We start from the raw sequence: 14,919 nt of genomic DNA, 5'->3' as shown, positions 1-14,919 counted from the left end.
AACGATACAACATGATACCGTGCGAGTAACTTTTCGAGCATAGAAATTGATTGGTTTACACAATTGGTTGGCATAACGAACGTTGAAATTCTCAATTACTCTAGATCTGGATCAAACGAAGCACAAATCACACCTACATACGTATCGTTGATCAGAAAAGTGATTGGTACGTGAATTTTTCGAGTATTCTTGTTGTACCGTGAAACGTTTTTTCCACTCTTCTATATTCGAATTGCATGGCTGACGTGTTATTAATTTTCACTTTCGTTCATTGGATTTATCAAAATAAATAACGGTACGCGTTCGCATACGTTTGCGTCGATAGTAGATCCGATTCGAAGTTTCTACTAAATTTCGCCACTCGAATGATAATAATGGTTCATATGATTTTCGATAAGGATGCGAGTCGTCAGCCGGTGCGCCAAAGAAACATGTATGAACACAAGTAACGAGTGCCTAGCAAAGTATCTAAGATGAATTCGAGGATAACGAAGAAATAAGTTCGATACGACGACTTTCGAGTGTTCGAATAAGGAAATACGGGATCAGATCGAAAATTCGGTTGCTCGAATGAATGTTTGAGACAGCAAAGCTATACGAGCGTCTTCTGAAAGATCTGTTCTATTGATAATTAACGAATAAGCTAGTATTACACGATATTCCAATCCATTAATTAAAGGTTTTTACAGTCACTGGAATGTTAGCCTTCGTACGCATATTTGAAATCGAGTGTCGCAGAAACAGGCAGATTCATTGAAATGACTGAAAATCGAAGCCAGAGGTTGCCGTGTACAACAACGTAAAAATCGACGCAGCGAATTGCAAGTGAAAATAATAATATTCGTAATAACTGTAAAAGTTGCGTAGTAACGTTCGATTATAAAGACGAACTTGCGACGACGGAGGCATTAACAATAGCACTAACAGTAATGATAAAGGTAATATGTACGCAGTAATAGTGGAAACAACACAACACCGGTAACGCAGATAACTGTACGATTATGCTGGTACAGCAGCGAACACAACTGCGTACGCATCTCGCTCGCTATTCGGAGACTTGTACAAAAATGAAATTGAACAATGTACGTTTCATATAAAATAGGTTCTAACAGCATATACGTCTACATTTACGAGTAAAGTGCGTTTCGTAGGTGACGGGGGGGGGGGGGGGGGCGGTGGTACAAAGAGAGATACGGTCGAATCGAAATAATACGAATTGCTAGGAGACTATCCTTGGAACGGCTTCTCGATGTACGCGCGTGCTTGAAATCGTCCAGTTTGAACAGCATCGTGCAGTTACAGAGAAGCGTCGACTGTATTTGGCGATGGTAAGACTTAAAATCCTAATGTCCAGGGACATTCGCGTGCCGATGATTCGTCTGGTACAGACTATACTATGCTCGGCCATCCTTACACGACGTGTACAGGGAAGCGAGTGATTGCCTTATCGATAAGAAAAGAAGCAATGATTACACGATGAGGAAGTTCAGCAGGAGTGGATCGGAATTCGCCAAAGGAGAAGATGGCGTAAAGAGTCTACGCAAACGATGCGACGACGATCGGTCCATTATTGGGCCGTACGATTCGTATATAATCAGGAATTGCTGCAAAATGCTTAGGACGCATGTGCAAATCAGAAGTGAATACGAAAGAAGAATCGACATTTATTTGTTAGTCTTTCATTGATTTATCTGAAATTCCGGTTAAACTAGAGAAATAAAGATCGATGACCGTATTGTCGCGACAGTCGAGGAGACTCGACAAATTGCATGTCGAAGAATTCACGATTATACACATCTGTTGCATAAATAAACGGTGCGCAAACGCTGTATAAACGCTGAAACGAAGACGAATAACAACAGACAAACAGCTCGGGGAAATCAGAATTCGGTCTCGCGCGGTACGTTGAAGGAGTTTCCGTCGGTGAAAACGATTCGGTTGACCAACAAATAAAAAATAAAAATCATCTTTCCATCGAAACTGGTCGTTCTTACATCCTTACACCTAATTTATATACATAGAGACAGGCAACATGAACGCGTGAGGTGTCATGCACCAGTTTACATAATCTTTCTTGTTAGCCTTTCGATCGAATTTGAACAATATATTACAGAATTTACCGAGAGGCTATGTACACGTAACGGTAGGCTCGACGAGTGACAAAAGCGTTCGTTTTCGGCCGCTTTGGTATTTACACAAGTGATGTTTATTCGTGAACAACTCTGATTCTCTTTCGATGCATCGAAAGCTATGTATACATATATATGCGCCTGACATTATTACGTATCGATAACGGTATGCGCGCAAAGTACCAAGTAACAAGTTTCTTTTCTCATTTGGTACGATATGTTTGGTACCGATGCGCAGATCGTTTGATCGTTCATCGAATTGCGGCTAGAAAATTTTCATCGAATTCGTTCGGTTCGAACGTCACAGTTGTCACAGTTGTCACAGTTGTCACAGACCGGTGACCGGTGGACCGGTAGCCGATCAGAAGCTGCAGAACCGATAAAGTCTGTGCAATAAGTTGACGGTTGACGGTTGATTTTGCAAACCACTCGCATCTGTCGTGTGTAGAACTTGAGTATCTCGCAAAGGAAAGTTCTTCCTGCTCGTTCACGAAAAACTAGTCAACCGAATCCGAAGGTCCCTGACCCCAGCGTGACTTTATTCTTGAAGTTTTACTCGAAGGACAGGAAGAGGCGACAATATCGTCGGACATCTTCCTCTTGACGCTTAGCACGATCCCACTTTTCGGAACGAACTTGGAGCGGGACGGTGTCATCCTGGACACGTTGCTTTCCACGCTCGGTGGCGTGGATGGAAACGGTGGGAAGTCCTCGTCTTCGAGACCGGGAGGCTTTGGTTGCTCTGGAGCCAAATTACGTTTGAAAGGTTCCGCATAGGGACTCTTGTACGCGGTGGCTTCGCGCGAAGGATCCCCGACCGACGTTAAGCCCGACAGAGGCGAAGAGATGGGCATCATCGTCGGGACGGGAGTCCCTACTATTGTCGGAAGAGTCGAAGAAGCGGTGGACAAAACCGACTGTGCGGTATGCTCGGTCACCGGGCTTCCCGACACCGTTGCAGCCGCTACGGCTGCAACAGCGGCCAGTTCCTCCTCCGCTTTCTTAATTAAATCCAAGTCGCTCAAAGAGCTTAGGGTACCCTTGCTCTCCTTCTCCTTTGACAGAGATTCTCTGTGAGCGATCGCTTCGAGCGGAGACTTCTCGGGATTGGATTTATTCGATCCACCGATTGAGATTTTTCCGGGCGATGCTGAAGAATATTTCTCCGAGTTTTGGTAGATGGACGAGTTGGTAGTTAAGAACGTGGCACTAGGCTTGGATGGTAGATACGGGTCTACTTTCGAGCTCTCCTGTCGCTTCACGTTCGCTAGAATTTCTTGTAAATTTGGCGGTATAGTTATATTTGATACTTTGTCGAGAATCGGCTGCGTGAATTTAGAAATACCCGGCGGTGGCGGTGGCGTAAACGATCTTGTGTCCGGAGGACTGTACGCTTCTTCGCAATCGTCGGTGACTGGCGGGTCTAGCCCTAGGCCCTGAAATAAATCAGTCGATTATTATTACATTCGAAATGATTTCGTTGCAACGCGAGCAACTGTGCGCCTCTAAACAATTCATCTCGATACTCCGACTCGTGTCGCTCTTCTATTATACTTTGCCGATGTAGGACAAGTGTACGAATAAACGAATTATGTGCGCGGGCGCGTAGTGTACTCTTATTTACTTCTAAAAACAAAAGGTGTGTGTGTGCATGTATCACATATACATACACACGCGCATATACGCATGTCATCATATATATATATACATGTATACACACGCGCGCGCGCATATATACGTATATACATATAAGTGTGCGTGCGATTTCGATAGTAACAAGAATACAAAGATCACACATGTACCGCAACTAACGAATTAATGCGACAACGGCTGGCTATCCGAATTACTTGAATCTCAACGTTCTTGCACCTTACCGTGGAAACAAGCTTGCCATTACGATACGACTCGGAAAGTCGTCCGATTCAAAGAAAAATAGAATTCTCAAGACTGGAAAGGAATAGAGCTACCAACAGATTCTTACTTCGTGACGATTATCGGCACGCTTTTGCACAATTTGGAAAATGTTTGACGATTTAAAAATAAACCTCACTGATGCGTAGCAATACGTGGAACGGAAGTAGAGAGATTAAGTAATGTGTACCAAAAACGAGACGCGTAAAGTTTTTTAAGGAACGACAGAAGAAGGAAACTGTTCCTTCGTGTGAAGCAAAAATCTAAAGCAGCTCAAGGATAGGAGTAGGATACCATAGGTAAATCGAAATCAATTTTATTTACAACAGGGCGATAGGAGAAACAATAACAATCAATTTCGTAAAAAGTAAATCTTGTTAAAATTCTCACCGGCAAAGTAGGCGTTGATTCACCAAGAAACGACGAACTAATGCTTTGTATTTGTTGCTTCTGTTCTTCGATTTGCCGATTTAGCTCCTCCATTTTCCGTTGAAGATCGTTCGAATTTTTACTGGAAGAAATAATACCATTATCGATCGTCGGGCTGTTCATTCCGATCGCCATTGAAATCGTTGAAATCGACGGTAGGGTTGTAGCTGTAACGCAAGTAGTGGAGGCGACTCGTAATTCGCGGTCGGTTTGTTCCTCCGCGTCCATTTGACCGGGGCTGTAAGGCTCGTCGCCGTCGTCGTCGATCGGTGCTTTACCAGGCGAGGAAGTCAGGTCGATCTTCGAGGAGAGTTCCGGGACGATTTTGCATATAGCCGCAGTGTCGAGTATCGTGCTTCTCGGCATTCCTATGTGCGCTTTGTTCAAACTGTCCAGAGTGGTTTGCGTGACAGTGTGTTGCTGCTTCTCTTTCACGGAAACGATCGTGGATTTCTGATAGATGCTGCCGGTGGTCGCCGCGGTGGGGGAAGAAGACGCAGCAACGACCGTGGAGGTCGCCGTGGCCGTTGCGGCAGCCGTGACCGTGCCCGTGCCTCCGACCACACCAGCGACGCTCGAGCCGCACGGTTTGTCCTTCGACGCGCCGATCAGCGGCGGAGTGTAGCTTCGATCCGAGTCCTTCTTCGTCAACTTGATCGGTATAGTCGACGAGGGTACGACCACGAATCTCTTCCTCTTGTTACGTACGATTATCCCCAGCAAGAGATGCGGCCTGTGCTCTTCGAAACCAGGGCCGTTCAGGGGCAACAGGACCGGCGGTATCGTGCTTTGACTCGAGAAAGGCATTATATAGAAATCCTTGATATTCTTCGAAACGTTCCCAACTACCCCGAGCCGACTCCTGCTGTTCAAGTAACTGTACAGCGTTATGTAGGGAATCTTCTCCTCGTCGTTCGCGGCGGTCAGACGAATCACTAGAATTTCTTTCGAGCCCGTCTTCTTCATCTTTGAGATGTAATCCCATACAGTCTCGTGACTTATCCTACCGACCACGTCCACCGTGTCCGGCAGATCGTCCATCAAGTCTTTCGCGTGACCGCTAACTTCTTGCGCGGTAATGAAAAACTTTGCAACGTCGACCATGTTAACGAACCCCCTCCAAACCGTTTGCCACCCTCCCTTCGAGGAGTCCCTCTCGACGGTAGTGGAATCTTGTTCTCTATCTCTGTCCGCGTCGTCGTTGATATCCGGAGTCTTGATCGTAACGGTCGAAGTTGGTTCCCTGTCCGATACGTCGGAATCGTTTCCGTCGATGGTGTTGGTGGTGGCTTCGTCCTCTATGTGACGCCAAAGACGGTCCTCGATGGACTTTTCCGTCGATCCCCCAGCTAAACCGACAGAATCCTCCTTCTTCTCCATGTCTCTCCTTCTCTCGTCCTCCCGTCTATTATCGAGTTCCTTCGATTCGCAGTACACAAAGCCAACATTACCAGCACGATTTCTCGAATTGTTCTCGTTATTCCGATGTCGTTCTCGCTCCCTTTCCTTCTCTTTCTCCTTCTCTTTCTCTTTGTCCTTCTGTTTGCTTCTTTCTTTGCTGCCTCTCTCCCGAACCTTTGTTTTCTCGCGATCTCGGGTTCTCGATCGATCGCGGTCCCGATCTTTCTCCTTCTCGCGATCCCTTTCTTTCTCACGCTTGCTCTCCTTCTCCCGCGATTTCCTCTCTCTGCTCTTCTCTCTGGTCTTACTGCGCTCTCTGTCGTCTCTGCTGTGCTTGTGCCTGCCCCTACTGGTACTTCTGTCGCGTCTGCCGATTCCTTTCGACCGATTACCATCCCTCTCGCGACCTCTCTCTTTATCCTTCACCTTGTCTTTCTCTCGATTCCTCTCCTTCTCCCTTTCTTTGTCTTTCCTCCTCTTCTCGTCGAAACTCTTCGACTTCTTCGCATCTTCCTTCACCTTCGATCGTTCCTCTTCGCTCGTCTTTTCTGCCTCTTTGTCGGCGTCGTCCACGGTTGACGTTATACTGTCTGCATTATTCAATGCCGTGACAATGTCCTGCACCGGAGTTTTCGGATCGACGTGATCGATACCCCCATCGTTTTCAATAATCTGTTCACCTTTATGGGTTTTCACAACGATAGACTTTGCCTGCGCCATTAAATCCAACTCGTTCTTCTTAATCATTTCCAATTGGTGTTTCGTTTCCTTTTCCCGCCATTCGGCCAACTCTTGGCTTGCCATTTCATCGGGACTCAGCCTTACCACAGCATCGGGAGTTAACGATCTGTCTGCTATCTTTCGAAATAGCGTTAAATTTTTCGTATCTTTTATATTAAATACGAGACTTCTGTACTTGGCTTTATACTTTGCTCCGGTGTCTTTAAAGTATTTGTACAGCTCCAACTCGATATTGAAAGCTAGATCGGCGATCTCGTCGTCGCTCAGTTTCAAATCTTCCGTTTCTTTTATACGACTTGACAATAATTCGGTCAACGTTTTTCTTATATTCAATCTTATTGGTTCGGTTTCAGGTTTCTTCGGTGGGCTCAACTTTACTTGCTGCTTCGATTGTACCGCTGGTTGCTTTGCATCTGGCCTTTTCACGAGTTGAGTTTGCTTAGGTGACGGTACACCCGGTTGCTTTAACTGTGCCGGGATACTGGATTTTGTCGTTGTTGTGGTTTTCAGTACAAAAGGACCTTTATTCGTATGAGTTAGCAAAGTTTGCTTTATCTGTATCGGTTTCGTGTTCATCGTTTGAACCTGTTGCTGCTGCTGCTGCTGCTGTTGTTGCAACTGTTGTTGCTGCTGCTGCTGCTGCTGCTGCTGTTGTTGTTGTTGTTGTTGTTGTTGTTGTTGTTGTTGCAATTGTTGCTGCAGCTGTTGTTGTTGCTGGTGGTGGTGTGGCTGTTGCTGATGTCCTGTAGAGATTACTGTAAACTTTTTATTTCCTGTTGTTATAATCATTTGCTTCGAACCTGGTACTTTCGTGTACGTCATCTTTGGAAGATTTGGACCCTTTCCAGGCGATAACAGCGTAGATTTTACCTTGAACAGTATTTTTTTTATGTTTAGCATATCATCGAATACAGAATATGAAAACGGATCGACTGAAAGTATCGACTGATAATGAAACAATTCGAATACGAACCGTTTTACCAGGTAGTTGTGTATGAATTGTTGTGATTGTTTTCCCTATTTGTAACGCGCCGACATTATTCGCCCCAACTACCTCGAATGTAGGATTTTCTTTTAACCACGTACGCAAGTTTGATCTTGTTGGTGCATCGACGCCTAAAACATTTATAATTCGTATCTAATCACTCTGGTGATACCAAACAGAAACAGTTATTGTGATATAAACAATTACGTAGGTAAAAGTTCACTGTGTGCTTTTACGGGTAATTGTTCGCTTACCGCTCAATACTTTGCCTGTTTTTCTTTCGAAAACTATAACTCTACTCTCAGGCTTCGACTTGGTAGAAACGTCAAGCGGTAGTGTCCTCGTTCCTTTTGGAGTCGCCGTTGAGCCCGTCGACAATGGTTTGTCTTTGGTGAGAGTCTCTTGAGCGTGCGCGAGTATACAAGCGTCGGAACAATAAATGCTAGAATTTCTTGCCTCTTTTTTGCAAACAACACACTGCATACCGCTCGAGTATTGAACATCGTTGTAATCGGAATTAGATGGGATCGAGGTTGAGGTTTCGCCGACAACGGATATCTGGTTAGGGGAACCAAGATTCTTTAGAACAATCGAGTTATCGGTCGCAGCGACACCCGATTGAATACGTTGCTTTCCGAGTACACTGTGCGCGTTCGTTTTAGTTTTCAATTCCTCCTCCTTTTTCTTCGAGCAATTTGGGCACACCCATTCTATTCCTTTTTCTTCCATCTGTTGACCTGGATAAAATAAACAGATACTCCGATTAAATTCCTATCTTTGACAACTTTCCGAGTCTACTAGGTTTCTCAATCTTACCCATAGCTTTGCTAACGTGCACGCACTTTCCGTGAAACCAGTCTTCGCATACATCGCAACAAATCATGAAGCGATTGTTATGCGGTCGTTTGCATATGCACCAAAGCCTGTCAGGATCATCTTCGGAATCTGAATTATCCTCCTCCTCCTCCTCCTCCTCTTCCTCCTCCTCCTCCTCCGCCTCTGCCTCGACCTCCGCCTCCGCCTCCCCATCCTCTTCCTCGTCCTCCCCCTCTTCCTCGTCGTCAACCATCCTTGCTACAACCTGCTTCTGTTCATCTTCCTCTTCTTCTTCACCAGCCATCTGATCCATTTCCTCCTCGTCCACTGCCTCTTCGTCTTCTCCCATGATATCCTCGTTTCCAATTTCTTCGTCTTGATCCGTAACAGTTGTGCGTGTCTCATTCTTGATATTGTGCAATGATCTTTGCTGTATCGTTTGCAGACTGTAAACATCGACATGCGTTAAATAGAGCCATTTCATTGAATCAAGCTTCAGCTAAACTAATCAACCAATCGACCAACGTTCAGAAAATTTACCTGAATTTTTCCGTCGGTTTCGTTGATTCCAACAGCTTTTGAGCGGGCTCGACTCTTGCCTGTAACCGTTTGCTTCTTGTAGCCGGTGCTTCGATAGGAGGTAACGTGATTACTCGTCCACCACGAATAATCTGAATAGGTTCCTTTTCATCTCTTGTAGATTTTCTTGTCGACTCTCGAGTTACATTTGTCGTTGCTGTTGTTACGATAGTTGTTATGGTTGCTGTCGTCGAGGCAGTATCCAGTGTTTTTACTGTTTCCGGTTCAGACGTGGACAACGATGGCACGACCGCATTATTAGAAGATAACGGTTCAGACGTCACACTTGCTCCTTGTTCGACAAGTGTACCCTACAGTAGAGACACACGAGAGAAACAACAGTGAAAATAGACGCTATTTGAAACGATTGAGAATAATATAATTCTTCATCTGAATCGAAAAATTTTTAATACATGTTCGCCCAAATCGACTCCCAGTTCTTCTTGTAACATAAGTGCTTCTGCGAGCAGTTCCTCTTCGTGTTTACTGGCTTCCATTTCTAACGTAGCTAACAAATGTTCTTCGCCTTCTATGCCGCCTACAAAACAATGTAAACGTGTAACGAAAGTGTACAGAAATTCGGACTCCCGCGGAAGAGAGAAAAGTTGATTGAACGGTAGTAGAATTTACCCGAATCCAAAGGAGGCTGTAATTCCTCGGACCCGTTGATTTTTACACTCGTTCTGGCCTCGTCTTCGTTATTCTCTGCCAGTGGATCATTATTTTCTTGCTTTTCCGTAGACGTATGAGATTCTGGATGCGTAATTCGCTCGGTTGGCGCAGAGGCAGCAACACCTTTTGTCACGAGATTAAATGTTCTCGATCAGAAGATTGAATAATCGTGGGATACCTATCCGGATACGGAGAAGCGAAGCAAACCTGAACGACCAGATGCAGGGGATGTGGACGATGACGAGGTTATCGACGTAAAGGAATTTGCGACGCCTGTGGTGGTAGTATTGGCAACTGATGTCACAGAAACCAGGGTGGTTGCGATGTTCTCTTGAATTTTCGCATCGCCGTTTGAACCGACTCGACGTATAATGTCAGGGGTTGAGAAAAGCGCAGGACCTAGACTGTCCACCATATATGCCGGTGATTTGCGACTTTCTTTCTTTGGGTGTTTTTTCGTGCCTAAAACGAAAGTTTTCGATGAAAAATGACCATAATACGCAGCTGTATATATTGCACGCTCTCATCGACTAACCGTCCAAAATTTTTGACTCTGGCGTCTTCGCAGCTTCTACTTCGGAGGACTTGCTGATCGTCTCGAAACCATCGGATTTCCTTTTCTCTTTTTTCACGTCGCAGGATCTTATTTTCGAGATATTGGCAGGTGTAGAGATTTTGACAGACTGCTGTTGTTGTACATGAGGCGACTGATTCTGACTCAAGGTCAACTGCTGCGTAGAAGAAACTTGCGGTAGCGTACCTTTCATCTGATTAACCGGTACGTTCGAACTTATAGTTTTAGCGGATATGGGCACTTGAACCAATTTCCCGTCTTTGGTTGCAAAAATCTTGGTTCCAGTTTGGGTGACAAATTTTCCCTTGGGAAACACTAGTTGCTTCTTTGAATCTATACCTTTTAAATCGTTTGATTTCATAAGCACTTGTTTCTGAACGAAAGTCACTTTCTGATTGTTTTTTCCTTGACCTGGTTTCGTAAGGATCATATCGCCTTTGATCATATTGGCATTAATCAAATTGGCTTTCACTTGATTCGTAGTTTGTAGCGGTTTTTCGAACGGCAACGAACTGTCCTCGTTCGAAATTGTAGACGATTCAACACGTTGCGACTCCTCCCTTTTCCTACCAATGGTGGTTTTAAACTGCCTTCTACCTCTAATAAGATTAAATCCTAAGAAGAAATCAAAGAAACTATTAAATTAGTTGCAAGTTTTATGGAATATTAAGAATGGTACGTTATCTAATAATTGTGCTTCTATTTTACCAGATCTTTCATCTTTCTCTGGACTTTTCATAGCATTTACTGCAGCAGCCATTTCCATGTCTAATCTACGAACTTGCTCCATATCCAATTGTTTGTTAGTACCTCTTCTACGAGTAGCCGCCATACTTCCACCCCTGGTAGTGAGGCCTTTTCTACCACCTCTGGCTCTTATGCCCCCTCTTCTAGGACCGCGAGGTCCGAAATCAGAGTCATTGTCTGACGGAGGTTCCGAATCGGAGGACTCAATGGACGATGATGTCGGACCTTCCTCATCTTCGTCATTGGACCTTCCCTGTTCTGATGAATGGAACAACTATGTTCATTGCGTGTACGGTTTCGGTTTAAAACACGGCTCGAAAATATTAAGCATATCTAACGCGAATGATCAAATTATGAAATAATTACGTCTTCCGATAGCCTGATGCAGTGAACCTGTTAAATTTCGAGTTGTCGAGTGTCCGATAGACTTGGGCGTACTTATTATACTGGGAGACGGTCTGGAGTTATTGCATGCCGCAACGGAAGTCGGTGGAATATTCTTTCGTGGACGACCTACTGGTTTACTCTAAAAGAAACACCATACCCAATATCGAATACAGCATTGCCAATATAACATCATTTCCATTAAAATTACACAGTGTACTGACAGTTTTTATAATACTCTTTGCCTTTGCCGGCGGTGTTCCATCTCCATCGGCAACAGAAGACAAGGCATTGGACGTTCCTTGACTGGGAGAAAGTTGATGCTCGTATTGTACGTTATCGCTGGGTGTCGGCGAATCGATAGTAGGCAAAGGATCTCGTGGTTTCGGATCAGAAGGTGATAATCTACTTGTGTAGCAATGATCCAATTCGACGCTATACCGTATCGAGTTTTGCTGTTCTTCCACTGTCAACATATCTGTAAAGTACAATTGTAAATTCGAAATATTACGTCTCCACGGATAAAGACAAATTCCAATGTGCGAAATTCTACAAAGTAGATTCTAAGCAAAAGTACGAGGGTAACATTTACCGAGCATGGCTGTGACATTCTCTCCAAGTATTTGTTTTGCTTCTTCGCTTTGCAATGCAGTTTCCAATCTTTCCAGCTGTTCCGAATCCATTTCCATGAAAGGATCCACCAAGTTGGTAGCATCGGCACCGGAACCTCCAGTGTTTATGTTAGCGGTTGTAAATGGCGGAGGATCTACCGTTAGAGTTATATCTCCATTTTCTGTATCTGTCTCAGCTTGTCCGAGTCTAACAACGCTGACATTAGCATTGGATTGATTCGCTATAGGTGAATGCAACCAGATAATACGACGAATCATGGGAAATATAAACTAACAACAAATCAAACTTACCGATCAAACTTTGCAGAGTTTCTTGATCAACAGATATTGTACCATCGTCGTTAACAACAATGATCAACGTGTCATCCTTCTTGTCCGATCCACTCTCTTGTGGTTCGATAACGTATGAACTAGACATTTTGCTTAAGCTAAACAAACGTAATAATAGAGATTTTTAAATAGATTGTTGCAACAAGAATAAGAATCCATGCCTAGATCCTAAAACAATTATGTCTGAAAGGAGAAAGCATCATGGATCCCCTTTGAAGAAAAGATAATTTCTCATAAGGTCATTCAGACATTGAAAAAGATATATGACGAATAGTCTAAATAATCTAGAATCACCGAGTTGCATTAAAAGTAAATACTTTGACTAGGTAACACAAGGAATTGTATAAATTTCATTCTACAAGAAATGAAATAAAAAACAAGATATAAAGAAAACGACGAAACGCAAAAACGTGTTGCACAGTGTAGTTCTCGTTTATCACACCATTACCTATTCCGTGGACAGAGAATCGCGAAGACTTTAAAGACCGTAAATATTGTGTGAGTCGTTAAAGATCCATGGTTACATTAATGTCGGTCGATAATAAGAAAATGAAGTACACAATGGTTCTCGTGCCACGCTTTGTGAGAAACATAACGTTCACGGTCAAGTAAACAGTACCGCCAAGAGAAAAGTCGCCATTTTGTTTGAGTCAACCGAGTTATGTTTCCTGAAAGTTTTCGCTCACCCGTTGTTCTTTCCGTTGCTGTAAAGCTACTCGTACGGAACTGTATTCTTATAAAACTTGTTCCGCGGAATCTTCATGAAAACAACGTATATCGCGGAAAAGATAAAATTTCTTTAAGGATGCATCATGTAACAAATGCACTTGCTCCTTTATGCACACACTGAGACGCTGCGCGGTTCTCGTTGCGCAACAACAAGAAGAGTAAGCAAGGCGATAGCGTTGCAACGCGCTAAATATTAACGATAAATACTACATAGTAATTGTGAGCCGATCGTGGCCGGATCCTGGTTATTAACGACAAGCATCGTTCAAAATGATAATGAACCCTTTACAATTTTTTATCACAGCGACATTCCATTATGACAGTGTTCTATTCTAAAGAATATTCGCATTAATATTTGCTATACATAGTCGATTAAACATACCCGATACCTTACATATTTTCTACTTCCATTTCAATAGTTTCTCCTGTGTAGTTTTCCTTGTATATCAGATATTTCTTCCCAATTACAAAAAGTGTGACCACTGAATTAGTTTTATACGATTGAACGTTAATCATTTTTAAACGGAATGACGTAGCGATCGTAGTATCGTTAACAAAATTGTTTATACAAAAACACGCACACACACACACACACATACGCAATGCTCACATGACTTTTATCATGGCGCGGGCGCGGGCGCGAGCGCGCGCGGTAAGTGTATATTTACAAGATTACTCCTTGATCATATAATATTTATAATAATCATGGTCACTCACTATTACAAATAAAATGCGCAAAGAACAGTGTGAAATGTATACAGGAGCGCAATAATTACCACGTGTATGATATTACTACACGAATTGTTCGCAAAAGAGTGAGAGCATGTGCATACTATTTGAAAAGTGAAAGAAATAGGAATGCTTTGAAAAGTAAAAAAAGAGTGGTTCATAAAAGTTTCGCAGAAATGGAAAAGAACGGAACTGTAGAGAACGTAAGTGTTACGGAGGCTAAAAATGCAACAAAGAAAAACGTCCGGAAAAAAGGAATTATATACTTATCTAATATACCAAGGTACATGAATATCACAAAAATTCGAGAATTGTTTTCCGTGTACGGTCAGATAGGCAGAGTATATCTACAATTAGCAGAGAATGGTTAGTATTTTATATCAACTCGACATACGAATTACTTTACAAGATATTTGGACCCTGTACAAAATCTAACCTTCACTTGGTGTTTGGATATAGTACAGATCGTATATGTGAAATCCAACCGATAAGATACAAGCTGATGCATGCTTTTCTACTAATTATTATGACAGTTACAGTTGTTTATCTGCATATGTACGTACGAACGAATGGTTGTTATAGAATTAGAACGAGACTCTAAGCTGAGAAAACGTAAGAAAGTTTGCACAAAGTTTTTCACCGAAGGCTGGGTTGAATTTGAAAGTAAAAAAGTAGCTAAATATGTGGCATCGATATTGAACAATAAACAAATTTCAACTAGGAAAAAGAGTAAATTTTACGATGTTATTTGGAATATTAAATACTTGCCAAGGTAACAAATTGAAATTGAGTCGTAAATATTGGATATATTTAGGTGTGGTTAGAAATTTAAGTATGCTTTCTTCGTTAGGTTCAAATGGATTCATTTAAGCGAACGTTTGGCTTACGAGCGAGCTGTACGAAAACAAAGACTACGAACAGAGATTGCTCAGGCCAAGAGAGAAGCGAATTTCTTCTCCCAAAATGTTGACAGAAGTAGGAAGTTACGTCGCAAACAAGAACGAGATGGAAATAACGTGTTTGTACCACCCATGATAAAACAAAGAGACACAGATGCTGAAATTAGAAGTAGAAAAGAAGATGAAACTGCTACGGACAGAACAGGTTTTTTGAAATCATTGTTTGGATAAT

At 43.0% G+C, this 14,919-nt stretch overlaps 2 protein-coding genes and 1 long non-coding RNA gene across 7 annotated transcripts; 2 read left to right on the top strand and 1 right to left on the bottom strand.

Annotated features, from left to right (window-relative positions):
• The first annotated feature begins 1 nt into the window (after position 1).
• Positions 2 to 1,980, top strand: LOC116431863 (uncharacterized). The gene is made up of 2 exons (XR_004236022.2): positions 2 to 166; positions 399 to 1,980. It is a non-coding gene; the product is annotated as an uncharacterized LOC116431863 (long non-coding RNA).
• On the bottom strand, positions 1,649 to 13,637 carry pps (protein partner of snf). Of its 4 annotated transcripts, none has more exons than XM_076372447.1 (16): positions 13,442 to 13,637; positions 12,292 to 12,428; positions 11,961 to 12,221; positions 11,593 to 11,846; positions 11,351 to 11,510; positions 10,946 to 11,242; positions 10,199 to 10,852; positions 9,871 to 10,125; positions 9,622 to 9,786; positions 9,405 to 9,529; positions 8,953 to 9,302; positions 8,413 to 8,858; positions 7,851 to 8,333; positions 7,585 to 7,727; positions 4,431 to 7,481; positions 1,649 to 3,565 (listed from the first exon to the last, which is right to left on the bottom strand). In XM_076372447.1, the coding sequence occupies exons 2-16, from the start codon at positions 12,416 to 12,418 to the stop codon at positions 2,627 to 2,629; spliced, it is 7,710 nt and encodes a 2,569-aa protein (XP_076228562.1). In that variant the 5' UTR covers positions 12,419 to 12,428; positions 13,442 to 13,637; the 3' UTR covers positions 1,649 to 2,626. The 4 variants fall into 4 exon arrangements, with proteins under 4 accessions (XP_076228562.1, XP_076228563.1, XP_076228560.1 ...); XM_076372448.1 differs by having other exon boundaries at positions 13,449 to 13,637; XM_076372445.1 differs by lacking the exon at positions 13,442 to 13,637 and adding an exon at positions 13,017 to 13,203.
• Positions 13,638 to 13,666: 29 nt separating this feature from the next.
• On the top strand, positions 13,667 to 14,918 carry LOC116431867 (activator of basal transcription 1). 2 transcript variants are annotated; one of them, XM_076372465.1, is made up of 3 exons: positions 13,667 to 13,991; positions 14,322 to 14,560; positions 14,639 to 14,918. In XM_076372465.1, the coding sequence occupies exons 1-3, from the start codon at positions 13,965 to 13,967 to the stop codon at positions 14,916 to 14,918; spliced, it is 546 nt and encodes a 181-aa protein (XP_076228580.1). In that variant the 5' UTR covers positions 13,667 to 13,964. The 2 variants fall into 2 exon arrangements, with proteins under 2 accessions (XP_076228580.1, XP_031843761.1); XM_031987901.2 differs by having other exon boundaries at positions 13,676 to 14,154; positions 14,371 to 14,560.
• Position 14,919: the final 1 nt, after the last annotated feature.

The sequence above is a fragment of the Nomia melanderi genome, chromosome 12 (assembly GCF_051020985.1).
Source record: "Nomia melanderi isolate GNS246 chromosome 12, iyNomMela1, whole genome shotgun sequence".
In the NCBI taxonomy this organism is placed as follows: Eukaryota; Metazoa; Arthropoda; class Insecta; order Hymenoptera; family Halictidae; genus Nomia; species Nomia melanderi.
The sequence above is the reverse complement of the archived record's forward strand: the minus strand, read 5'-3'. Positions and strand labels throughout refer to the sequence as shown.